Source organism: Rhinolophus sinicus, chromosome 1 (assembly GCF_057876585.1).
Source record: "Rhinolophus sinicus isolate RSI-liver-muscle chromosome 1, RSI-T2T, whole genome shotgun sequence".
NCBI classification, from domain to species: Eukaryota; Metazoa; Chordata; class Mammalia; order Chiroptera; family Rhinolophidae; genus Rhinolophus; species Rhinolophus sinicus.
In genome coordinates, this window is record NC_142501.1 from 170348251 (window position 1) to 170369599 (window position 21349).

At 36.4% G+C, this 21349-nt stretch overlaps 1 protein-coding gene across 5 annotated transcripts in view; it reads right to left on the reverse strand.

The window, feature by feature from the left end:
* Positions 1 to 21349, reverse strand: part of FAM13A (family with sequence similarity 13 member A) — a 284523-nt gene that overhangs the window by 224314 nt on the left and 38860 nt on the right. For all 5 annotated transcript variants that reach the window (XM_019741111.3, XM_074323597.2, XM_019741109.3 and 2 more), the window contains exon 3: positions 19517 to 19726. In XM_019741111.3, coding sequence (XP_019596670.3) covers positions 19517 to 19726 — 210 coding nt within the window. The remainder of the gene's footprint in view (positions 1 to 19516; positions 19727 to 21349) is intronic.

The window sequence follows — 21349 nt, forward strand, 5'->3', positions numbered from 1 at the left end:
ACAATAAACAAACACAGTAAAGTTTCAGGAAACAAAATCAATGTATAAAAATCCATTGTGTTCCTATATACCAACAATGAAGTTATAGAAAAATGGAAAAAACAATTCCACTTGCAACTGTAACAAAAAGTATAAAATAACTAGGAATAAACTTAACAAAAGATGTAAAGGACTTATATATAGAAACTATAATACATTATTAAAAGAAATTTAAGAAGACACAAAGAAATGGAAAGATATTCTTTGTTCATGGATTGGAGGACTCAACATAATTAAAATGGCCATATTATCCAAAGCTATATGCAGATTTAATGCAATCCCATCAAATTCTCAATGACATTTTTTAAAGAAATAGAACAAAGAAAATCATCAAATTTATGGAACCACAAAAGATCCTTAATAACCTTCCTGAGAAAAAAGAATAAAGTCAGAGGTATCACATTCTCTGTCTTCAAATTATACTACAAATTGAAAATAATCAAAACAGCACGGTACTGACAGAAAAACAGACATACAGACCAATGGAACAGAACTGAAAGCCCAGAAATAAATCCACAGATATGGGCAAATAATTTTTGACAAAAGAGCCAAAAACATACAATGGAGAAAAGAAATCCTCGTCAATAAATGATGCTGGGAAAATTGAGAAACCACATGCAAAATAAATAAACTAGACTGTTATTTGTCACCATACACCAAAATTAACTCAAAATGGATCAAAGATCTATATATAAGACCTGAAACAATATTTGCATAAAAGAAAACATAGGTACTAAACTTATGGACCTTGGTCTTGGAAAAGATTTTATGAATTTGACCCAAAGGCAAGGGAACTAAAAACAAAAATAAATGAATGGGACTATATCAAACTAAAAAGCTTCTGCACAGCATAAGAAACCATCAACAGAATGAAAAGGCAACCAACCCAATGGGAGAAGGTATTTGCAAACAACATCTCCAATAAGGGCCTAACATTCAAACTATATATAAAGAATTCATACAACTCAACAGCAAAAAAACACACAAAACAACCAATAAACAATATAACTAAATAATGGGCAAAAGACCTACATAGATACTTCTCCCAAGAAGACATATAAATGATCAACAGACATATGAAAAGATCTCAACCCCACTAACTACATATAAAGGTAATGCAAACCAAAACCACAATGAGCTACCAGCTCACACCTGCTGGAATGGCTACTATTAACAAGACAAGAAATAAAAACTGTTGGAGAGGTTGTAGGGACAAAGGAGCACGCATACACTGCTGGTGTGAATGTAAAGTTGGACAGCCACTATGGAAAACAGTATGGAGATTCCTCAAAAAATTAAGACTATAATTACCATATGATCCAGCAATTCCCCTTCTGGGTATCTACCCCAAAAATTTGAAAACATTTATTTATAAAGATATGTATAACCCCGTGTTCACTGCAGTAATATTCACGGTGACCAAGACATGAAAACAATCTGAATCCTTCGATGGATGACTGGATAATGAAGATGTGGTACATATATACAATAGAATACTAGTCAGCCATAAGATGAAATATTGCCATTTGCAACAAATAGATGGATCTTAAGAATATCATGCTAAGCAAAATAAGTAAGATAAAAACAAGTACATATGATTTCACTCATCTGTGGGATATAAAACAGAAAGCAACAAGTGAACAAACAAAACAAACAAAAACCTCATTGACACAGACAACTGTATGGTGGTACCAGAGGGGAAGAGGGTGGTAGGGGAAGTAAAAGGGAGTAAAAAGGGTGAAATGTATAGTGACAGAAGGAGACTTGACTTTGGGTGGTGAGCACACGATGCAATATACAAATGATGTATTATAGAACTATACACTTAAAACTTCTATAACGGTATTAACCAATGTCACCTCAATAAATTTAATAAAATTTTTAAAAATTGCTTTTAAAAAAGAAATCATATTCAAATAATTTGATAAAACATAAGACATACAGTTAGTTGCTTAAAATGGCATTATTTTCCACTGCATTATGATCTTAACAAGCCGAGTGAAGATTTACTTGACCAGCACTAAGAAAGGAAAATAATTAAGTTTGGAGTGATTAAAAACCAAATGAAGACTACCCACTTCTCATATCTTTACATTATAAAGATAAATATGAATTAGAAAATGTAATCCCATTTTTTCTTTTTTTACTAACCCAAAGTGAGTCTGGATATTTTCATGTGTGTGTAGTCTCTATTTAAAATTGTTTTAACTACCACCATTTAAGGGTACAAGCAACAGCATATGAAAAGATCTCAACCCTACTAACTTGATACAACAGCCTTGATAATGGGCTGCTGGGCTGACCCTGAAATGAAACCTAATACCCGAAGGCAGGCAATTTGTGAAGAAACCAGGTTAAATAAAATAAATATTTAAAATTGTTATGAATTTATGACAATAACATGTTTGAAAAAATAAGCAGCACTTTCATCATTTACTTCCAATTTTTGAAATCCAATAAATAATCTGCCAAGGAAATAAAGTCGACAAATAATGGAAAGAGACACAGATCTACAAAGAGAATCTCAAACTTATTAACGAAATAACATTAAATCTTTTATGGTATGAATGGAAGAATCATTAAACATGTTCTCAAGAAGCAAAACGTGTGGATAAACATGTTCCCCTGAAGTAGCATTTGGAGTTTCTTCAGGTAAATAACCAGATGTGGGATTACTGGGTCCTTTTTTGGCACTGGTTATATAGCCTTTGTTTTAAAGTCTATTTCTTTTTTTTTTTTTTTTTTGGTATATGTATTGCTACCCCGTTTTTTTTTGTTTGTTTGTTTGTTTTTTCATTTCCAGATGAATGAAATATCTTTCCATCCCTTTACTTTCAGTCTCTGTGTCTCTTTTAATCTGAAGTGTCTCTGGTAGGCAGCATATGTAAGGATTTTGTTTTCTTATCCATTCAACCACCCTAGGTCTTTTGATTGGAGCATTTAATCCATTTACATTGAAAGTAATTGTTGATAGATATGTAGTTATTGCCATTTTATTATTCATATTTTCATATTTTTTATCTTTTTTTTCTTCACCTTAAAGAAATCCCTCTAACTTTCCGTGCAATACTGGCCTGGTGGTAATGAACTCCTTTAGCTTTTTCTTGTCTGGGAAGCTCTTTATTTGTCCTTCAATTTTACATGCTAGCCTTGCTGGGTAGAGTACCCTTGGTTGTACATCTTTACATTTCATCACTTTGAATATTTCATGCCAATTCCTTCTGGACTGCAAAATTTCTGTTGTGGAATTAGCTGACAATCTTATGGGAGCTCCTTTGTAAGTTACTAGTTGCCTTTCTTTTGCTTCTTTTAGGATTATTTGTCTTTAAACTTTGCCATTTTAATTACAATGTTGCTTGGTGTGGGCCTGTATGTCTATTTCCTTTGCCAGGTTAGGAAAAGTTTTCAGTCATTATTTCTTCAAATAGGTTCTCAGTCCCTTGCTTACTCTCTTCTTTTTCTGGTATCCCTGTGATGTGAATGTTATTAATGCTTGATATTGTCCCCAAGGTCTCTTATTTAAACTATCCTCATTTTTAAAAATTCTATTTTCTTTTTGCCATTTTGAGTGGGTGTTTTCTGCTACCTTGTCTTCCAAATTGCTGATCCAATTTTCTGCTTCATCTAGACTGCTGGTGATTCTTTCTAGTGAATTTTTCATTTCAGGTATTGTATTCTTCAGTTCTGACTGGTTCTTTTTTATGGTTTCTATGTTATTTTTTATGCTTGCTACCTCTTTGTTGAAATTCTCACTAAGTTCTTTGAGTGTCCTTATAACCAGTGTTTCAAACCCTGTCTCTGGTAGGTTGTTTGTCTCCATTTCATTTAGTTCTGTTTCTGGAGTTTTCTCCTGTTCTTCCATTTGGGATGCATTTCTTGGTTTCCTCATTTTGGCTGCCTCTCTGTGTTTGTTTCTGTGTATTAGGTAGATCTGCTATGTCTCCCAGTCTTGTCCAGGTGGCTTTACGTAGTAGGTGCCCTGTAGCGCCCAGTGGCACAGTCTCCCTGGTCACCTGTCTTGAGTGCTGCAGGAGTGTCCCTCCTGTTATAGTTGAACCTTGATTGCTATTGGCACACCAGTGGGTGGGACTGACCCTTAGCCTGACCTTTAGGAGGTGGGATTTGGCCACATCCACTGCTTATGGCCTGCTGTGTGGGAGTTTATCCCACTGAGTGGGATTTGCCCCAGTGGGCTTTGGTGCCTGTTGAGACTGCCTTTTGTGTGTGCCACTTGTGGGGCTAATTGGGTGGTGCTCTGCTGTGGTCTGAAGCCAACCTCCAAGTATGTTGGTTCTGGGGCCTCTTGGGAGGGGCTCTGGTGTAGGCCCAGGTCACATCATGGCCTGTGACTAACCAGGGGCTACAAAGCAATCCACAGTTATTCACTGCCTGTGTTAAACCTGGAGATGCATGGAGTAGTCCATGTTGTGAACCAAGGATGGCTGCCACCAGTACGAGGCCTGGAGTAACTCCACAAAAAGCAGGACACCCAGAGGCCTGCTGCCACCTGCCAGCTCACATAAGGTTCAGCACTGATAAAGCCTTATGTGGTACATGAACTGGGTGAGGCAGAGTCTCAGGGAGTCACCAGAGTGGGATGAGCTATGGTCACCAGATTAATGTAGGGTCTTGTTTGGTGCCAATGCTGAGCCTGGAGCTACTTGGTAAAAGTCTCAGAGGCCAGTCACTGCTCGTTTGGGGCCTGAAGACCCCTAATAGTTGTCCAAGATAGAATGCAATGTGGGCAGGGATAGCTCCTTGCTGAGAAAGTGCTACCATTGTTGGGTGAGTTGGGTGAAGTGGGGTTACAGAGAGTCACCAGGGTGGAGTGAGTGAAGCTCACCAATTATAAATAATTCAATTATAAATAAGATTGTCAGGAAGGCCTCACAGAGAATGTACCTGATGTTTAAAGTAAAAAATCCACACACTGGCAAAGGTAAGCTCAGAATTGGAGGCTGAGTTTTAAACATCTTTTAAATCCCCTCAATGCCTTCCTTGCATATAAAAATGATTAAGAAATAGGTTTAATAGGTTGATACACACTTAGGACACATACTTAAGACACACTTTTAAGACACAAATAGTAAGACAAAATAGTACAGGAATAAAGAGACATTTATATCTCAAATACATCTTAAAAAATGTGGAATGATTTAGTCCATTTAAAGAACTAGCTGGGTCAAAGCGTTGAGTAGGAATCGAATTACAGAGTGTTATTTAAATGATAAAAAAGGGTTATTTGGTGATGGGAAGGTAAAGATACTAAGTAATGAAATTACACAGAAGGGAAGGGCCTCAGAAATGAAAGTGAAATGCATCTTTGCAGATATTTAAAATATTTTAACTGTTTTAAACTTGCAATTACTTCTATAACTAAATTGGAATAAAAATTAGAATAATACCATGTTTCCTCAAAAATAAGACCGGTCTTCTATTAAGGTTTGCTCCAAAAGACGCATTAGGGCTTAATGTTCAGAAGCATTAGGGCTGAAAAATAATGCTAGGACTTATTTTTCCAGTTAGGTCTTATTTTTGGGGAAACACGGTAGGTTATTATTCATGAGTCTGAAAGGTTTAAGAAAACTTTGCAGATGGAATAATGGCTAATAATTGAAATAGTCATTATTTTCCTTAATATCAATCTTTTCCTAGGACAAGAACTAACTTTCTTCATTAGGGGAAAGTGCCACTTCAAATGATTCAAGTTTTCTTGAAAGATTTCATTTGCTGTTGGCAAAATTTGACCCATTTCTCAAGTGAAGACACAAAAATATAACTAGCATAGTATATATAGTGTACAGAAAAAATTACTCAGCCCTTAAAGAAGACTGACTGTACCATAAAAACTTTTGTTCCAGAGTAAGTAGCAAACATTGAACCATGTGACAAGTATTTACTCTTGCTAAAAAAAAAAAAAAAAAATGATGGTCATAATCAGCAATGCTGAACCTTTACCATGCAGTGGCATCTAACTCTAATCTGGACATTTATCTCAGTGTTTGTCATATGCTTTGACTTTTCAATGGCTGAAGTTATACTGTACTTATAATCTTAGCTGCAAGGAAAAATAAAATAAAACTGGGGAAATGCTAACCTCTATCATGATACATTTCAGAGCCATGAGAAGGTCAGCCATTAAAGGAAGCAAAATATTCAGCCTCATGGAGCCAGATTCATTGAAGTAGCTTTTTATTTCCTCATTAGGCCTCACAAAAGGATTTATGAAAGCTTGCTAATCTATTAGATAGAACAATGAGCCACTGCTGACTTCGGAGATAAAGAGAGGTCACACACCTGAGAATGTGGACAGCCTCTAGAAGCTGAGAAGCAGGCAGCAAGGAAACAGGGGCCTACAACCCCGTGGAGCTGGAAACGGCCAATAATCCCCATGAGCCTCCTGGAAGCAGCTGTCAGGTAAGAACCCATGGTGACACATACCCTTATTTGGGTCTTGTGAGACCTGGATTAGAGAAACCCGCTGAGCCTCCACACTTCTCACAGAACAGTAAGATAATAATTTTGTACTGTTTTAAGCCACTAAGTTTGGGGTAATCTGTCAAAGCAGCAATAGGAATCTAATACATTCCCAGATAGAGATGATTCAACTGAAACAGAGACGAATTAACATGTCCATGATCACACAGCTATTACGTAGCTGAACTGCAGTTCAAATGGGCAGTCTGACCTCAGAGCACATCATTTGACCAGTGCAGTCTAACAGTTAGCTGTTGTTATTACCTCTATCACAGAACACCTAGCACAATGCTCATATATGTGAATATTTAAGAAACGTTTCCTGAATCAATACATAAACACACAAAATTGATGAGTAGTAGGAATCTTAATTCATTTATGATAAATTACAGCTTCTTAGGTCCTGGGTGTATGTGGGGAACATTTTCACAAAAGCCTACAAGAATGTCTGGGCACAAAATGTTTTATAAAATATATGAGAATATGCAACACATGAATTATATTTCTTTCTACATATGCATTCACAGCATGGGAAACATAATCATGAAATGCCAGCACACTGGATTAGATTGGATTTTACCACTGCATTTTATTCCTCTGGAGCAGGATCACTTCTTTAAAGTGATGAGAAGCTTATATACACAATTACGTCTTATACTGAATGGGATTGGTGTTTTTCCATGAAAAAGGAGAGGCTATATTTTTACAGCTCTCTCGCAACCCTTGCCCATGACAAAGCTCTCAAAGGCGTCACACAAATTTCTCAAAGGGCAAGATGATAAAGTGACTAATACAAATTAATTAGTCTATTTTCAGACATTACTAATAAAAGTACAAATCCTACTATTCTGATTAGATTCTGAAAGATGTAGAGGTATGTTTATTGCCAAATTAGCCAACATCTACAATGAACCTCTGCTCCCAGAATGAACCCACGTGTTGAACCATGTGACAAGTATTTGCTTGAGGCAAAGGTCTGCAGGCAGAACAGAAAATTAGGTGCCACTTTCCATTTCAGTCCTATAACAACTCTTGATGATACCTAAATTGTAGGTCAACAAATCTGTTTTAGGGGCACTTAGACTGCTGAATGCTTGTCCGTGGGAATAGGTGGCATAGATAAAAATATAAGAAACATGTAAAATAGTCTATCTGAATTTCAAAACTGGGAGATCTAGGCTAGATGTTAGACAAGCATTTAACAGCTGAAGAACCTGTTTATATGGGAATGTCAGTACATAGAAGAATGAGAAAAACAATCACAGCACGTAGGAAGCGGAGCCTCTGACAATCTATTAATCTTGAACAAAACTGGCAATATCCCAGCTAAATGAAACTTGGCATTCCCCATGAATTTAGGGCCACATTAAGTGGGAAAAGAACAGTGTGTAGTTACATTAAATAAGTAATTAATAGGCAAACCATATTACACCCCCCTTGCCCCCCAGTGCCCCCCCCACACACTATTGATTCAGCGGAAACTGCTGTTCAAGTGGACTGACTTGGTGTCCTATGAGTCAAATCATCAAGCCCTGAGTTAAGCCCAGAGTTACGTAAGTCTATTTTGGATGTCTCCTCCTTTTCTCTGAAGTCTTCAAATTTATTTATGGATTCAGTGTAGAAGTTGATTATGTCCAAGGGTTCAGTAAACTAGGTGTTAGAATACAGCTTAACAGAGTCAGGGCAGAGCTGCAGGTGGCTAGCAAGCTAACCATTCGACATCCCTTCAAATTGATATTCTATAAACACATTTTCAATATTTATGTTATGTGAGTTGAGTTTCTATTAATACAAGTTAGACACTTTAAAAAAAAATAATTCATTTGTTGACTGTTCTCTTTTTTCCAGCTCAATCCAAATAAGATGCCCCTCAAATAAAAGCATTAGTGAAAGATGCAAAATTCACTGAGGATTTCACTCAGTTCACAACAATGCATTCTAAAAATCCCCCACAGACATTATCTTCTTGGCCTTGGAGAGCTGGGTCTCCTCTCTTTTTCCTCAAGCCCAAAATCTTCCTATTACAAAATTGTATTTGTCTATACTATGAAGATGACTAAAGTAAAAACAACAATAACAGGTGTTATTGAGGATGTAATTAAAACTTCCATTCCTTGCTGGTGGAAATGTAAAACAGCACAAATACTTTGGAAAATTGTTCCTTAAAATGGTAAACATAAAGTCACCATTTGACCCAGCAATTCCGCTCCGAGGTAGATATCCAAGAGAAATGAAAGCATTTGTCCATATAAGAACTTGTACATAATTGTTCATAACAGCTTATTCATAATAGCCAAAAGGTGAAAACAACCCAAAGTCTATCAATAAATGAATGGGTAAAGAAAGTGTGGTACAGTCATACACTGGAATGTTAATTGGCTATAAAAAGGAAGTACTGATATATGTTCCAACACAGATGAACCTTGTAACTTACTTACATGAAAGAAGCCAGTCACAGAAGACCACATGTTGTGTGATTCCATTTATATGGAATGTCCATAAGGGGCACATCTTTACAGACAGAAAGAAAATTAGTGTTTGCCTGGGGCTGGAGAAGTTGAGGGGGGAGCAAAGAATGGGGAGTATCTGCTAATAGGCTTCCAGTTTCGTTCTGAAATGATAAAAATGTTCTGAAACCAGATAGCAGTGATGGTTGCACTCTGTGAATATACTAAAAACATTGAATTGTACACTTTAAAAGGTCAATTTGTATGGTGTGTAAATTATATCTCAATAAAACTGTTATAAGGAAATTCTGTGGGCTTTAAAATCAAGTATGAGGAAAACTTGAAAAGTTTATCTACTTTTCCTAATACTTCAGGAAAATGATAAAATAATTTTTAAAAGGTATAAGCAGTCAAGGATAAAGAGAACTGAAAAAAAGACAGTAGATGCAAGATTTCAACAAATTTACACACACACACACACACACACACACACACACACTCTCACACATACTTCAAGACCAGTTGCTCTAACATAAAATAATTTTGCTTAGTCATGGCTTCTCTTTCCAAGTTTGCATAAACCCACTCCCAACTTAATACTATCTCACAGTGTCAAAGGCCATTATTAGAAAAATAAAGATTTGTGTATGTACTCAGAAAAGACCATCTACTTATCAGGATCTATAATCTGAGAAATCATGGGGTATTATAAGCACAAATAAGGCTTTTCCTGTAATGTGGATCTGATGGAAGCAGAGCCGACTGGAATGTCATCGAAATTTATTCCAGTGGAGGTTTCGCACATCTGAATGACCGGCACTTTGGACAGATATGTAGAGGGCGACCTTTCAATCCCGCTCTGCATTTAGGTCTTTACCCAGCAGAAAAGAACAGTTTATATATTTGACACTGCTTATAGAACACCTAAAAGGCACATATTGAAAATGAAAAGGGCTTAAACTTGGAGTTTAATATAATGTTTCTGTATTTCATAGACACAGACATTTATGAGGGTTGAATAATTTCAAAAGAAAAGGAACTTCTCAATAAGAAGGAATTAACCTAGGGAAGGAAATATGTCACATGCATCCTACAGAGCTCATATTATCTAAGAGTTGATGACTTAATAACTAGTATTATAACTAACCAACATTTGCAAGGCAAAAACCACTCAGCTAACCTCAAACAATGCAAGTGGCGTTATGATATGTAATATGGACAAAAGACAGGCTTAACTCAAACTTCCCTAGTGAATTTCTCACGTAATGAAGAAAAACAGAACTCAAGGCTTAAATACAAGTTGGTTTATTAAACTAGATTTCTTCATCATTAGGCATTGCACTGATAAAAATGGCCCTTTTCGGGTGGTTTTCTCTAGAAAAACAGTTGCTTTCTAAATTTTCAAATGCTCTTAAGTTAAAATTCACAGGCACTTTACATGCACATACTGCTTGCACAGCTGCTATTAAAATCAAGTATGGGGGGGAGGCAAAGAAAAATGGATTTAAAGAGATGAACTGATCACATGTTCTTCCCAAGACTCCACTATCATGACAGTAAAACAACGTTTAAAAAGTGTAAGCACCCAAGGGCAAAAAAGAACAGCAGAAAAGACAGAAGTAGATGAGATTTCAAAGACATTTGGAAGTGAATGCAAGTGGCTGAAAATAGACAGATTCTGGAAAAAAGCCTGTCCGTTTCCAGGGAACTTGCCCCCAGCCCACACACCCAGGCAAGTGTGCTCTGACGCAGCAGTGGACTCAGTCTCTGAATAACAATGGATTCCTGGACACCCGAGAGAGGGAAGGGCAAGAGGAACACAGTTGAAAATGTGAGGATTAGTGAAAATCTACTAAGAAATAATGGGCTCATGAGCACATTTCCCACTCCTCTGCTCCTGAGGAACTTGATGGTTGAAGAGAAAAATATGTCCACATATTGACATTTTGAATCCCCAAATGAAATATGCTAGATTTCTCTCTGTCTCTACTAGATTTCACTCTATCTAATCCTCCTAAAGTGCAGTACAAGCCCACTGGTCCCACATACAAAATGCTATTCTTAAATCACAACAGACAAGAATCATCATATGTTTGAATAAAGAGATACAAAAAGAAATCCCACAAACAGAAATAACACATGGAAAAGAAGAAAACAAAACCAAAAGACCCGAAAAGCTTTGTTAGTATCCTCAGAAAGAATAGCATGCTACAGAGCAAGAACAGAATGCTCTGAAGAAGAAACAGAACATGGATATTAAAAATATAAAAGCTAAAACTTAAAAAACAAATAAACGACCACATTTTGTAGAAAGCAGAATTAAAAGACAGCGAAAAGACGTGCAAAGCAACAATATAACAAAGATAATACAGGAACATTTCCCAGCCCCAAAAACAGTATTTTCCAGATTGAAGGAACTTAATGCCCAACACAATGAACCAAAAGACCCCAGGAAACAGCAGATTCAGGCAGACAGGTGAGGGAAGCTCAGGATGACCTTTGTAATCGGTTCAGGTAGGAGCAGAAGAAAAAGGGCCAAAGAGGACTCTCCCCAGAAATAAAGACTTTATCAATTGTTTGATAATTTTGAAAACAAATAGTTCACAGTGGATTTGCTGGAGCAGTTTGAAAAAAAAAGTGCAGACAGGTTTATGAAAAATTATGGGAGTGAAAACATAAGACGAATGTGAACACCAGGCAATCATTCTCACACATATACACACACCCTTACATAGTCGTAAGTCAAACATTAATTATGAATTCAGCTAAAATTTAATATAACAATATTAGAAGAAATCATTTGAGGGAAGTGGATGTAACAGAGCTAATGCCACATATTTCATATGCAGAACCAATGAGATAATGTCTAAAAGTGAGGAAGCAAGGTAAATCATTATAAGTATATTATTAAATGGAAGCAAATACCTAAAGAACACATAACCAAGTGAAAACTGATTTCCTCTGGGAAAAAAACTGAGGGTTGCCAAAGGGTGTGTAGGGTTTTTCTTTATAAACCTTTTAAGTTTATTTGATTTTTTAATAAAACCATATGTATGTATTGCTCTGATAAAAATATTTCTTTAAATAAAGGAAAATATGTCCAAGGCAATGAAGATGAAGAATTTTATTCAGGGTAATAAAATTATTTAGAAATGTGCAATTGAATAATAATTTTACAGAAAGATTACCAAATCCAATTATATGTATCCCCCTCCCAACACACACACTGTGCTCACTGTTGTAATCACAAGCCTCTGTTTTCCAAACACCTTTGTTCATGTAATCCTTTCTTCCTAGAACACAAACCACCTGTGGGAATTCTACCAGTTGTCCAAAGCCCAGCTCAAGTACTACCTTCCTTTTCCATAAAACCTTTCTGATCGTCTGACTTAGAAATGATTCTTCCCTCTCACCCCACTTTAGTCTGTGTATCCTGGCTCTCTGTGCAGGTGTCCTGTTTCCTTAATAAAACTGTAAGCTCACTGTTGGCAGGACTAGTATCCTGATTTTCCATGGGAGAAATATCAAAGCTAATGCCTTCATTTCAATTTAATAGTTGAAAAGCAATGTTTCAATCACTGATTTCATATTAACAAAGAGTCCTGTTCTATATATAAAATGCAATATGTATTTGCAGGCTTAACCTGTCATTAAAATTGCATAAAATATAAAAAATAAAAATTACTGATAACTGGTAGCCAATGCAAAAATATTCCCAAATGAATTTGTGGAAGGCTTAGTTCATCTTGTGTGATTTACCAACTCAACCAACAATCAAAAGTTCAAGTAGTTTCAATTAATTTGGGCAAGAATTTTGAAATCTTAACTCCAAAATAAGCCCATTTTTAATCCTTTTCCTTCCTCCTTACTAATCATTAGGCAGGTAAGTGCAGGCATTCTTCTGTAAGTTTCTCATAATATTTTAGAGACAGGGAAGTTCAGAGACAGAAAGGGTAAAGGACCGATCTTAAGCTTGAAAGTAAAAAAGTTGTGGGACTCACACTAAATGGCTTGTCTTCTTACAACCAAGAACACAAGGGGCAGAAGTCAGGGCCAAGGATGAACCGGGATATGAGCATGGGGAAGGAAGACTGCATTTAAAATATGAATGCTGTGTCGCATCTCTAGAGATGGTCATTTAATTGGCCTAGGGTGTGAATTGATCTCTGGGATTTTTCGACCCTTCCCAGGTAGTTCTCTTGGGTTCCCACAGTTGAGAAGCACCGGCTTAGCATTAATTATTTATTATACGAGTGGCATTATTCAAGGTGCTTTACATGGATAAATGCAACATCCACAATAAGCTCAAGAAGTAGACACTGCTACAATCTCCATTTCACAGTTGGGGAAACTAAGTGTGGTGGCTTTAAAATGTCCAAAAAACCTGATACTCCTCTCTTCAAAAGATGGAGCCTAATTCCCCTCCCCCTGAACACAGGGCACATTAATGACTCACTCCTAATGAATAGAACAGGGTACAAATGATGCTATTTGACTTCTGGGGCTAAGTCATTAAAAGAAGTTTCCATCTCTCTTTAACTGCTCATTCTCGGGGGAAGCGAGCCAACAGCCATTTGGCCAGGCCTGTATGGAATGAACCAAAGGCCTCTTGCCAAGAGCCGACACTAAATTGCCAGTCATGTAAGTCAACCATCTGGGAAGCGGATCTTCAAGCCCCAGTCAAGCCTTCAGATAATTGCAGCCCTTGCCAATTTGTGACAGTAACCTCTTAACAGACCCTGAACCAGTATTGCTTGGCTACGTCACACCTGGATTTCTAACCCACAGACACTGTGAGGGAAATTAAATGTTTATTGTAGTTAAAGTCAGTAAATTTTGGAGTATTTGTTATATAGCAATAAATAGTGCATTAAAGCACAAGAAGGTTAGGTAACTAACGCAGCTGGCAAATGGCAAACAGATTTGAAACTAGTCTGAATTGACCCAAAACTGTGCTCTAGGCCACATACCATAATTTCTTTCTTTCAAATGAAGATTATCCTGCCTACACATTATTACAGCCACTGCTGGTACTAATCTGAACGGTGAATAATCACTTAATACAAGGAATAAATTCTCAAAGAGAATCAATGTTAAAAGACACAAAAAAGTATCTCTACAAATAAAAAAACACACCCCAGTAACATTTTTTCCCACAGCAGATCATTTATTTTAAACCAATCCCTTATTCTTAGTTGTGCTAGTCATTAAAAACAAAAACATATCAAATCTGTAGTAATGTTTTCTATCCCAGAGACCACCTAATTAGCATCCACTGTAGGTTTTTTACTAATTTTTACTCATACATCTATTAAATTGTGATAAATTTTTTAAAAGCACAGTATTATGGACTGAGTTTTGTCCCTACAAAACTCATACGTTGAAGCTCTAATCCCCAGTGTGACTGCATTTGGAGAAACAGCCTTTAAGGAGGTAATTAAGGTTACATGAGGTCACAAAGGTGAGGGCTCTAATCCAATAGAACTGGTGTCCTTATAAGAAAGGAAAGAGACACCAGGAGAGCACGCACACAGAGGAAAGGCCACTGTAAGGTCACAGTGGGAAGGTACCATGTGCAAGCCAAGGAAAGAGGACTTACCAGAAACCAACCCTCCCAGCAACTTGACCATGCACTTCCAACCTCTGGAACTATGAGGAAATAAATTTCTGTTGTTTAAGCCATCCAGTACGTGGCATTATGTTAGGCAGCCTGAGCTGACAATTACACACAGTATGATGGGAAAAGCTTGGGCTCTGAAGTGTGGCACATCCCAGTTCTGTACATTGTAGCTGTGTACTCACTGGTAAGTAACTTACCCTCACTGAAGTTTCATTTTCCTTCCCTATGAAATATTGTAGGAGTAGGTGGGATGGAATTTAGAGGCCACTCAGAAGTAAAGCATCTAGGCAAAATCTTGGCACAGAATAGGCACTTAAATCAGGATAAAAGGAATATAACATTAGCTTACTGTCATCTGTTTACAGCTACAGTATTGTCCAAACATAAGTGATGCTGAGAATGCTAAGTATGAAGACTGATGAATGTACATAGACGACCATGAAATTCACAACTTCAGCCGTAACCCCCTTCCCCTTCGCACTGACATTCATTTTACTCATCTAATTAAAATGAGCTCCTCGTCAGGGCTCCACAATAATCTTCCCCTCTTGACTTCCATTATTTGTATTAACTGGCCAATTGTCAAGGTGCCCAATAGGAGCACTCGTCTTTCTTCAATAAAAACCACTGGATCTCTGAGACAGAAAATTTCTAAAGCCCCCACAAAGAAAGCATCATATCCTACCAAGCTAATAACATCCAAGCCCTTGGGCTAAGTCTCAAATTCCACTTGTAGGGAAGACGCATTGGCCAGCCATAGAACTTTCCTAGAAAGTTGAAGACTGTTTCTTCCTTTCTGGACAAAAGATCAGGTCGGAGAGGCAAAAGGCCCCATCCTAGGTACAGACAGCAAAGATTTGAATTACTGAAGACTAAAGAACAGTAGTTGCCGCAGGTCTTGTCAAAGCAGAGTTTTCAGGGAGTTCTCCCTTGTGCTAATTCAACCTTGCTTCAAAACTTCCTTCCTAATTTATTAGTTTCCATTCACAACAGTCTGACAAACACTGTCTGCCACCAAGCCCCCGCTCCTCTCCCCCGAGTTCCATGGGTCTCACCAAAGGTATGGCCACCAGAGTCTGGCCACTGCACTACGCCTCCCTGACATACTGTTTTTCAAGTCACCTAAACTCAAAAAATCTTTGACTCCTTTCTTACTCTCATTATCTAATTATTAGCAACCACGTTCTGTTCATGTTTTCTTTCTAATGTCTGTCTGTGGTGACCTTTCTTTAAAATTCCATTACCAATATCTGTTTGGGATGAAGAGAAAGTTCTAAAAATGGATAGTGGTGATACCTGTACAACATTGTGAATGTACTTAATGTCACTAAACTGTACACTTAAAATGATTAAAATGGTAAATTTTACATTATGTATACTTTACCACAATTAAAACACATTTCATTATCAACTATCCAACAGATACAGGTCCTTAGGACCATGACCTAGATTTCTGCCAGTCCTCTAGATGTCTTTCCTACACCCACACGTTCCCGTCCAGCCATCTGGCACAGCAATGCCGAAAATATTGCTTCCATCATATGACTTCTTTCTTCAAAAATTTACTGTTTAGAGATAACGATTAACTTAGCCTAACATTCAAGACCCTCTACCATCTAATATAAGCCTACTTTTTAAATTCTATCTTTTGCTAAATTACTGTAGTTACAGACAGCTCTGTCTTACACTGACAGTGTTTTGCTCATAGTCCTTCCTCACCTAGATTTTCCTCTTCATCCAAATTAATCTTATGTACCCCAATTTTACTTTTACCACAAAGTATTCTCTGACTATAATAATCCAGATTGATTTACCTCTCCTTGTTACTACCAACTGGATATTCTTATCACTCCTTTGTAACACTGTAGAACATAACACCACAGGCATTCTACGTCCTCAGCTAAATCACACACTCCTTGCAATCAGGATGTTTAATCTGTTATTTCTTGGTATCATCCTGTGTCTAAGTAGAAGGTACTAATAAATATTGATGGACTGATCCAATTCCAAGTAAGCGAATAACAACAACCTTGTCTCGAAACTTCCTCCCTAATTTATTAGTTTCTATTCACAAAAGTCTGACGAACACACTCAGCCAGGGTGTTTATTCAATATTCAATTATGAGACAGAAATGTTTATATTATAGAAGACTTTTCAATAGGGAACATTTAAATAAAGGGATTTCTAGTTAATCCTAAATTAAATGATCCTATCCTAGAATCTTTTTATTGCTTGCAATTTACATCTATTCTCAAAACACACCTGAGATTATTAAAATTTAAGAGAAAAACAAAAAAAACTTGTATTACTGGCCCAACAAGAAAAGAATAAAAGATCAGCATCACGGGATATAGCCAAGCTGAGATAATTATACTGGAAACCTCAATTAAGGAAGGCGAGTTGGTGCAATGGGTGATAAGTTTAGCACGACAACAGGAAAGGATGATCACTGAAAGGTCCTTTAAAATCTCTCTCTTTTAAATACGAATTGTCAAAACCAGGCCTTTGACAGAACAAAAGGTCTTGCTGAAATCAACTTCAGACAGAATTTTTTTATAAATATCTGGTATGGAGATATATTGGTTTACTAACTAAAAAATATGATCTCAGGGCTTTAGACACCAGACAAGTCTCAAATTGATAATTTGTTATAAAAACGAAAGAATCTAAATGATGTTTTCTACATAGAAGGCCCTTGTTGATCTTGATCAAAGGATAATCACAGCATCAGGGATGCTCACAGGCAGTATCCTGACCATCCTCAGGACCAGTTTTGGTTTATTAAATGTGTGATAAAAATACTTGGCTGGGACTCCAGGAGTCCATCCACATAGTATGGAAGCAAGGGTTTTGATCTGAAAAATTTTAAGTATATATCAATTATGAAATAGCTTGCTCATTACACAGGATATAATTTGAAAACTCGTAACAATTAAAAAAAAAAGAAATTTGGCATTGAGTTGTGAAAGACTATCAAGAAAACTACTTAATCTGTAAAATAGTTATGAGGACTGAAGTAGGAAAGCAAGGTTGTCTTTAAATAAGGAAACTGTATCAAAACAATTTTATTACCTATTAATATATAGTAGAAAAGGGGAGATGAGAATGCTATAACTGCTTCTGGTGAGTCTGTAAAGAGCCTTGCCACTTCCAGCTTTAGAGTGACCAGCTGTACTCTACTGCACCCTCTGTTGTAGGAGCACCACACAAGGGTAAACCAGCAAAAGCACAGTGACTATTTTCTACTTGAATTACCAAAAAGTTTATTTTATAGACACTATACTGTCTGATACCTAAAGCATACGCTATCCCTCTACTTAACAACTTACATAACTAGTAGGTACTCCATTAATACCTCCTTTAAGGAACATTTCAGATCTAGCCCCAGAGGTCGTCAGGAATGAGAGAATACTACTAATAAAAACAAAAATTAGTTTTTCTGCTCCATTCAGAATTTATCTGTGTATAATCACACACCCCTATAGACTGCTATCTAGCCAATCTTGCTTTTAGAATGATACTTGCTTGCCTTTTATGATACATATCAATTTTTTGGTCACCAAGGAAACATGTCATGAATGAGAAGATAATTTACAAAGGAGACCTAAATTATAACAAATGTTAGTATAATTTATTATTAACAAAAATAATAAAATAGTACATTCTCATTATCAAATGAAAGCTATTCTAGGAAATGTGACAAAAGCTTTGAAATTCACAAGGATTCAAAAATATTCACAAGCATTAGTATTAATACTAATATTAATATTAGTAACTTAATATTCAGATATAATATTAGGAATAATTACTTTTAGTACAATACTAAATAGTTGATTACTAAATAACTTGTATTAAGCACACAATATTTGAATCTTTAGCTTTTGCAGCAATTATTTTTAAATAATTTTTCAGAAACTTATTTTAAAACTTCACATCCCTGTGATATGGATAAAATATTCCCTGTAAGAATCATTTAAAAAGGAGCAATGATCACCTCCTTGAAATGTTCATACTTGTGAGCATGCAAAAGTTCAGCTTCCAGTAAACAAGCCTCAAATGTGTCACTTACTCAATGTTACCTACTGATACAGAAAGCTTAAAAGCACTGTAGACAACCAGAACACACAACTGGGTCTACATTTTTTGCTTTTGCATTTTAACACACTATTTTTCAATAGAATGCAACATACAGCATGGCCTTCTCACTTCTCCCATATTACATGTGAATAGTTATACTACTGCTTTAAAGGAATGTAGCTTTAATCCTTTATCTGGTAACAAATACTCTTTAAAAATACATTTTCTCCCTTTCACTTTAACTTGGCAAAAATAAAGAAATGGTTTTCCAAAGCTAAATCATTTTTCTTAATGTATTTGGGAGGGAGAAGTCAATAATGATTATGCCTTTAACTATGACATTTAAAATGAAGCTTCTTCATTTAAAATTACTTCATACTATAATTATAAATCAATACTACCTCACAAAATGAGTATAATTATTTTAGGACTCAATTTTGTTTACAAGAAAAAGAAAGTACACCAGTGACCTTTCTCCAAGGTCACTAACCAAATACAATTTACTTAAGATTTCCTACATAGAAATTAATGTCTTGTTCTCACTCCTATGGCAGTCATTAGTCAGAAAATAATTTCTTTGGCCCAAAAGCATCAAAACTTTTCAATATTATGTTACTGAAGTATTTCTATACCAATTATCTTAGAAATTCTATTTAATAATAGTATTCCCAGTCAGTTTAGTATTATTTTAGGGTAGAAGATAAGGGCCTAGACTAAAATAGCCAGATAGTAGTTACGGACGAATCACAAACACTTAAAAGCTCATTTAAATATTTCTAGTTTAAATATTTAAAAGCTTAGTTTTAGCTGAAAAATAAAATTGTTTCGATGAATAAAAGGATTTACTGTACTAACCCTGGAAGAGCTGGATGAATCGAGGATGTAAGGCCGAGGTGATCACACTTTCTGGCAGCTCCCTTAGGAAGAGCTTTAATAGACTGGCTGCTGAGCAGACATCTCCATCTTTCCCAAGCTCCACCGGCACTCCACTCTCAAACTTTAAACGAAGTTGTTCCACCACCTTCATATTGCCATTCACCCTAAAAAGGCCTTCCTGGGTGAGTCCTGTAACGGTAAAGCAGACACACAGAAAATAAACAGAGGTCTCTAAGAGACACAAACTCTTCAGAATAACAACAAAAATTAAATCTTAGCATAGGATTTTCTGAATACTATAATAACCAAGCCCTGGAAGATTTTCCCATTTTTATAAAAATGTTTTCTTGGAATAATAAAATTTCATGTCTATTACACATCAACTAAAAAGATCACATATGATTGTTATAAAAGCTGACCTCTAAAAATAAGGCTAGGACATATGAAGTGTGATCAAACAATACAGTGAATGTTTAAATAAAAATAATTTATTACAGTAAAGGACACATTGCCATTAATTCCCCTTAAAATACTCCCCCTCACTTCAAGCACACTTTTCCCATTGTTCTTGACACTTTCTGAAGCACTTCTGGAAGTCTTCTTCCATGAGTGTCTTCGGTTGCACTGTCATGGCTGCCTTGATGGCCGGAATCATTTTAACTTTGGGGAAGAGCCAGAAGTCGCAGGGTGCCAGATCCAGTGAATAAGGTGGATGAGGACACACCATAATGTTTTTATTCGACAGAAATTGATGTACCAGAAGAGATGTGTGACACGGAGCGTTGTCATGATGGAGGACGATTTACGGCACACTTCAAAACACACCTTCTCTCAACCGTAGCTCACACCTGACTGACTGTACTGAACAAGTTGAAACTTGTCACACACTGTTACTAAGGTTCGACATACCACTTCCCATATGGAAGAGCCCTGCCTTTCTGTTGGATGGCACTCGGCAGCAGCATTTTGTGATCATGATGGAAAGGCTCTGTGTCATGATGGAAAGGCTTCTTGTATGGAAATTTCTGTTAAATAAAAACATTACATGTGTCCTCATCCACCTTATTAACCAGATCTGGCACCATGCGACTTGTGGTCTTCCCCAAAGTCAAAATGACCATGAAAGGAAAACATTTTGAATCGATTCAGGACATTGAGGCAGCCACGACAGTGCATCTAAAGACACTCACGAAAGAGGACTTCCAGAACTGCTTCAGAAAGTGGCAAGAATGATGGGATAAGTGTGTTCGAAACAAGGGGAAATATCTTGAGAGGGATTAATGGCAATGTGTCTTTTACTGTAATAAATTATTTTTTATTTAAACATTCACTGTCTTTTGTGATCACACCTCAATATAACCATGAAACATACCACTCTACAAAGAAATTTCATTCATATAATTGTACATAGTTCATAACAGAGACCCTGGACTTCAATAGCAGTTTAGCATTTTGAGAACAACTATTTAAAAAAATAACATGTATGTAAGAAACTTATGAACCACACATGATTACCTTTGTAATAATTACTAAGTAATGTTTCTTTAGTAATCACTAAATTCAAAGCATAAGATTCTGTGAGACTATAAAGTAGTATTAGGTTGGTGCAAAAGTAATTGTGGTTTTTACAATTATTTTCAACCTTTTAAACTGCAATTACTTTTGCACCAACCTAATATAAGACAAGATCCTTGCCTTCAGTCAATTGCTGGGGACATTAGTGTTGTCTGGGTCAGCAGAGAAGACTTCATGGAGGATCTCTGGCTCCTTTGCCTAATCTTTGGCTAAAGCATAGGCAAGATGTAAGGGCTG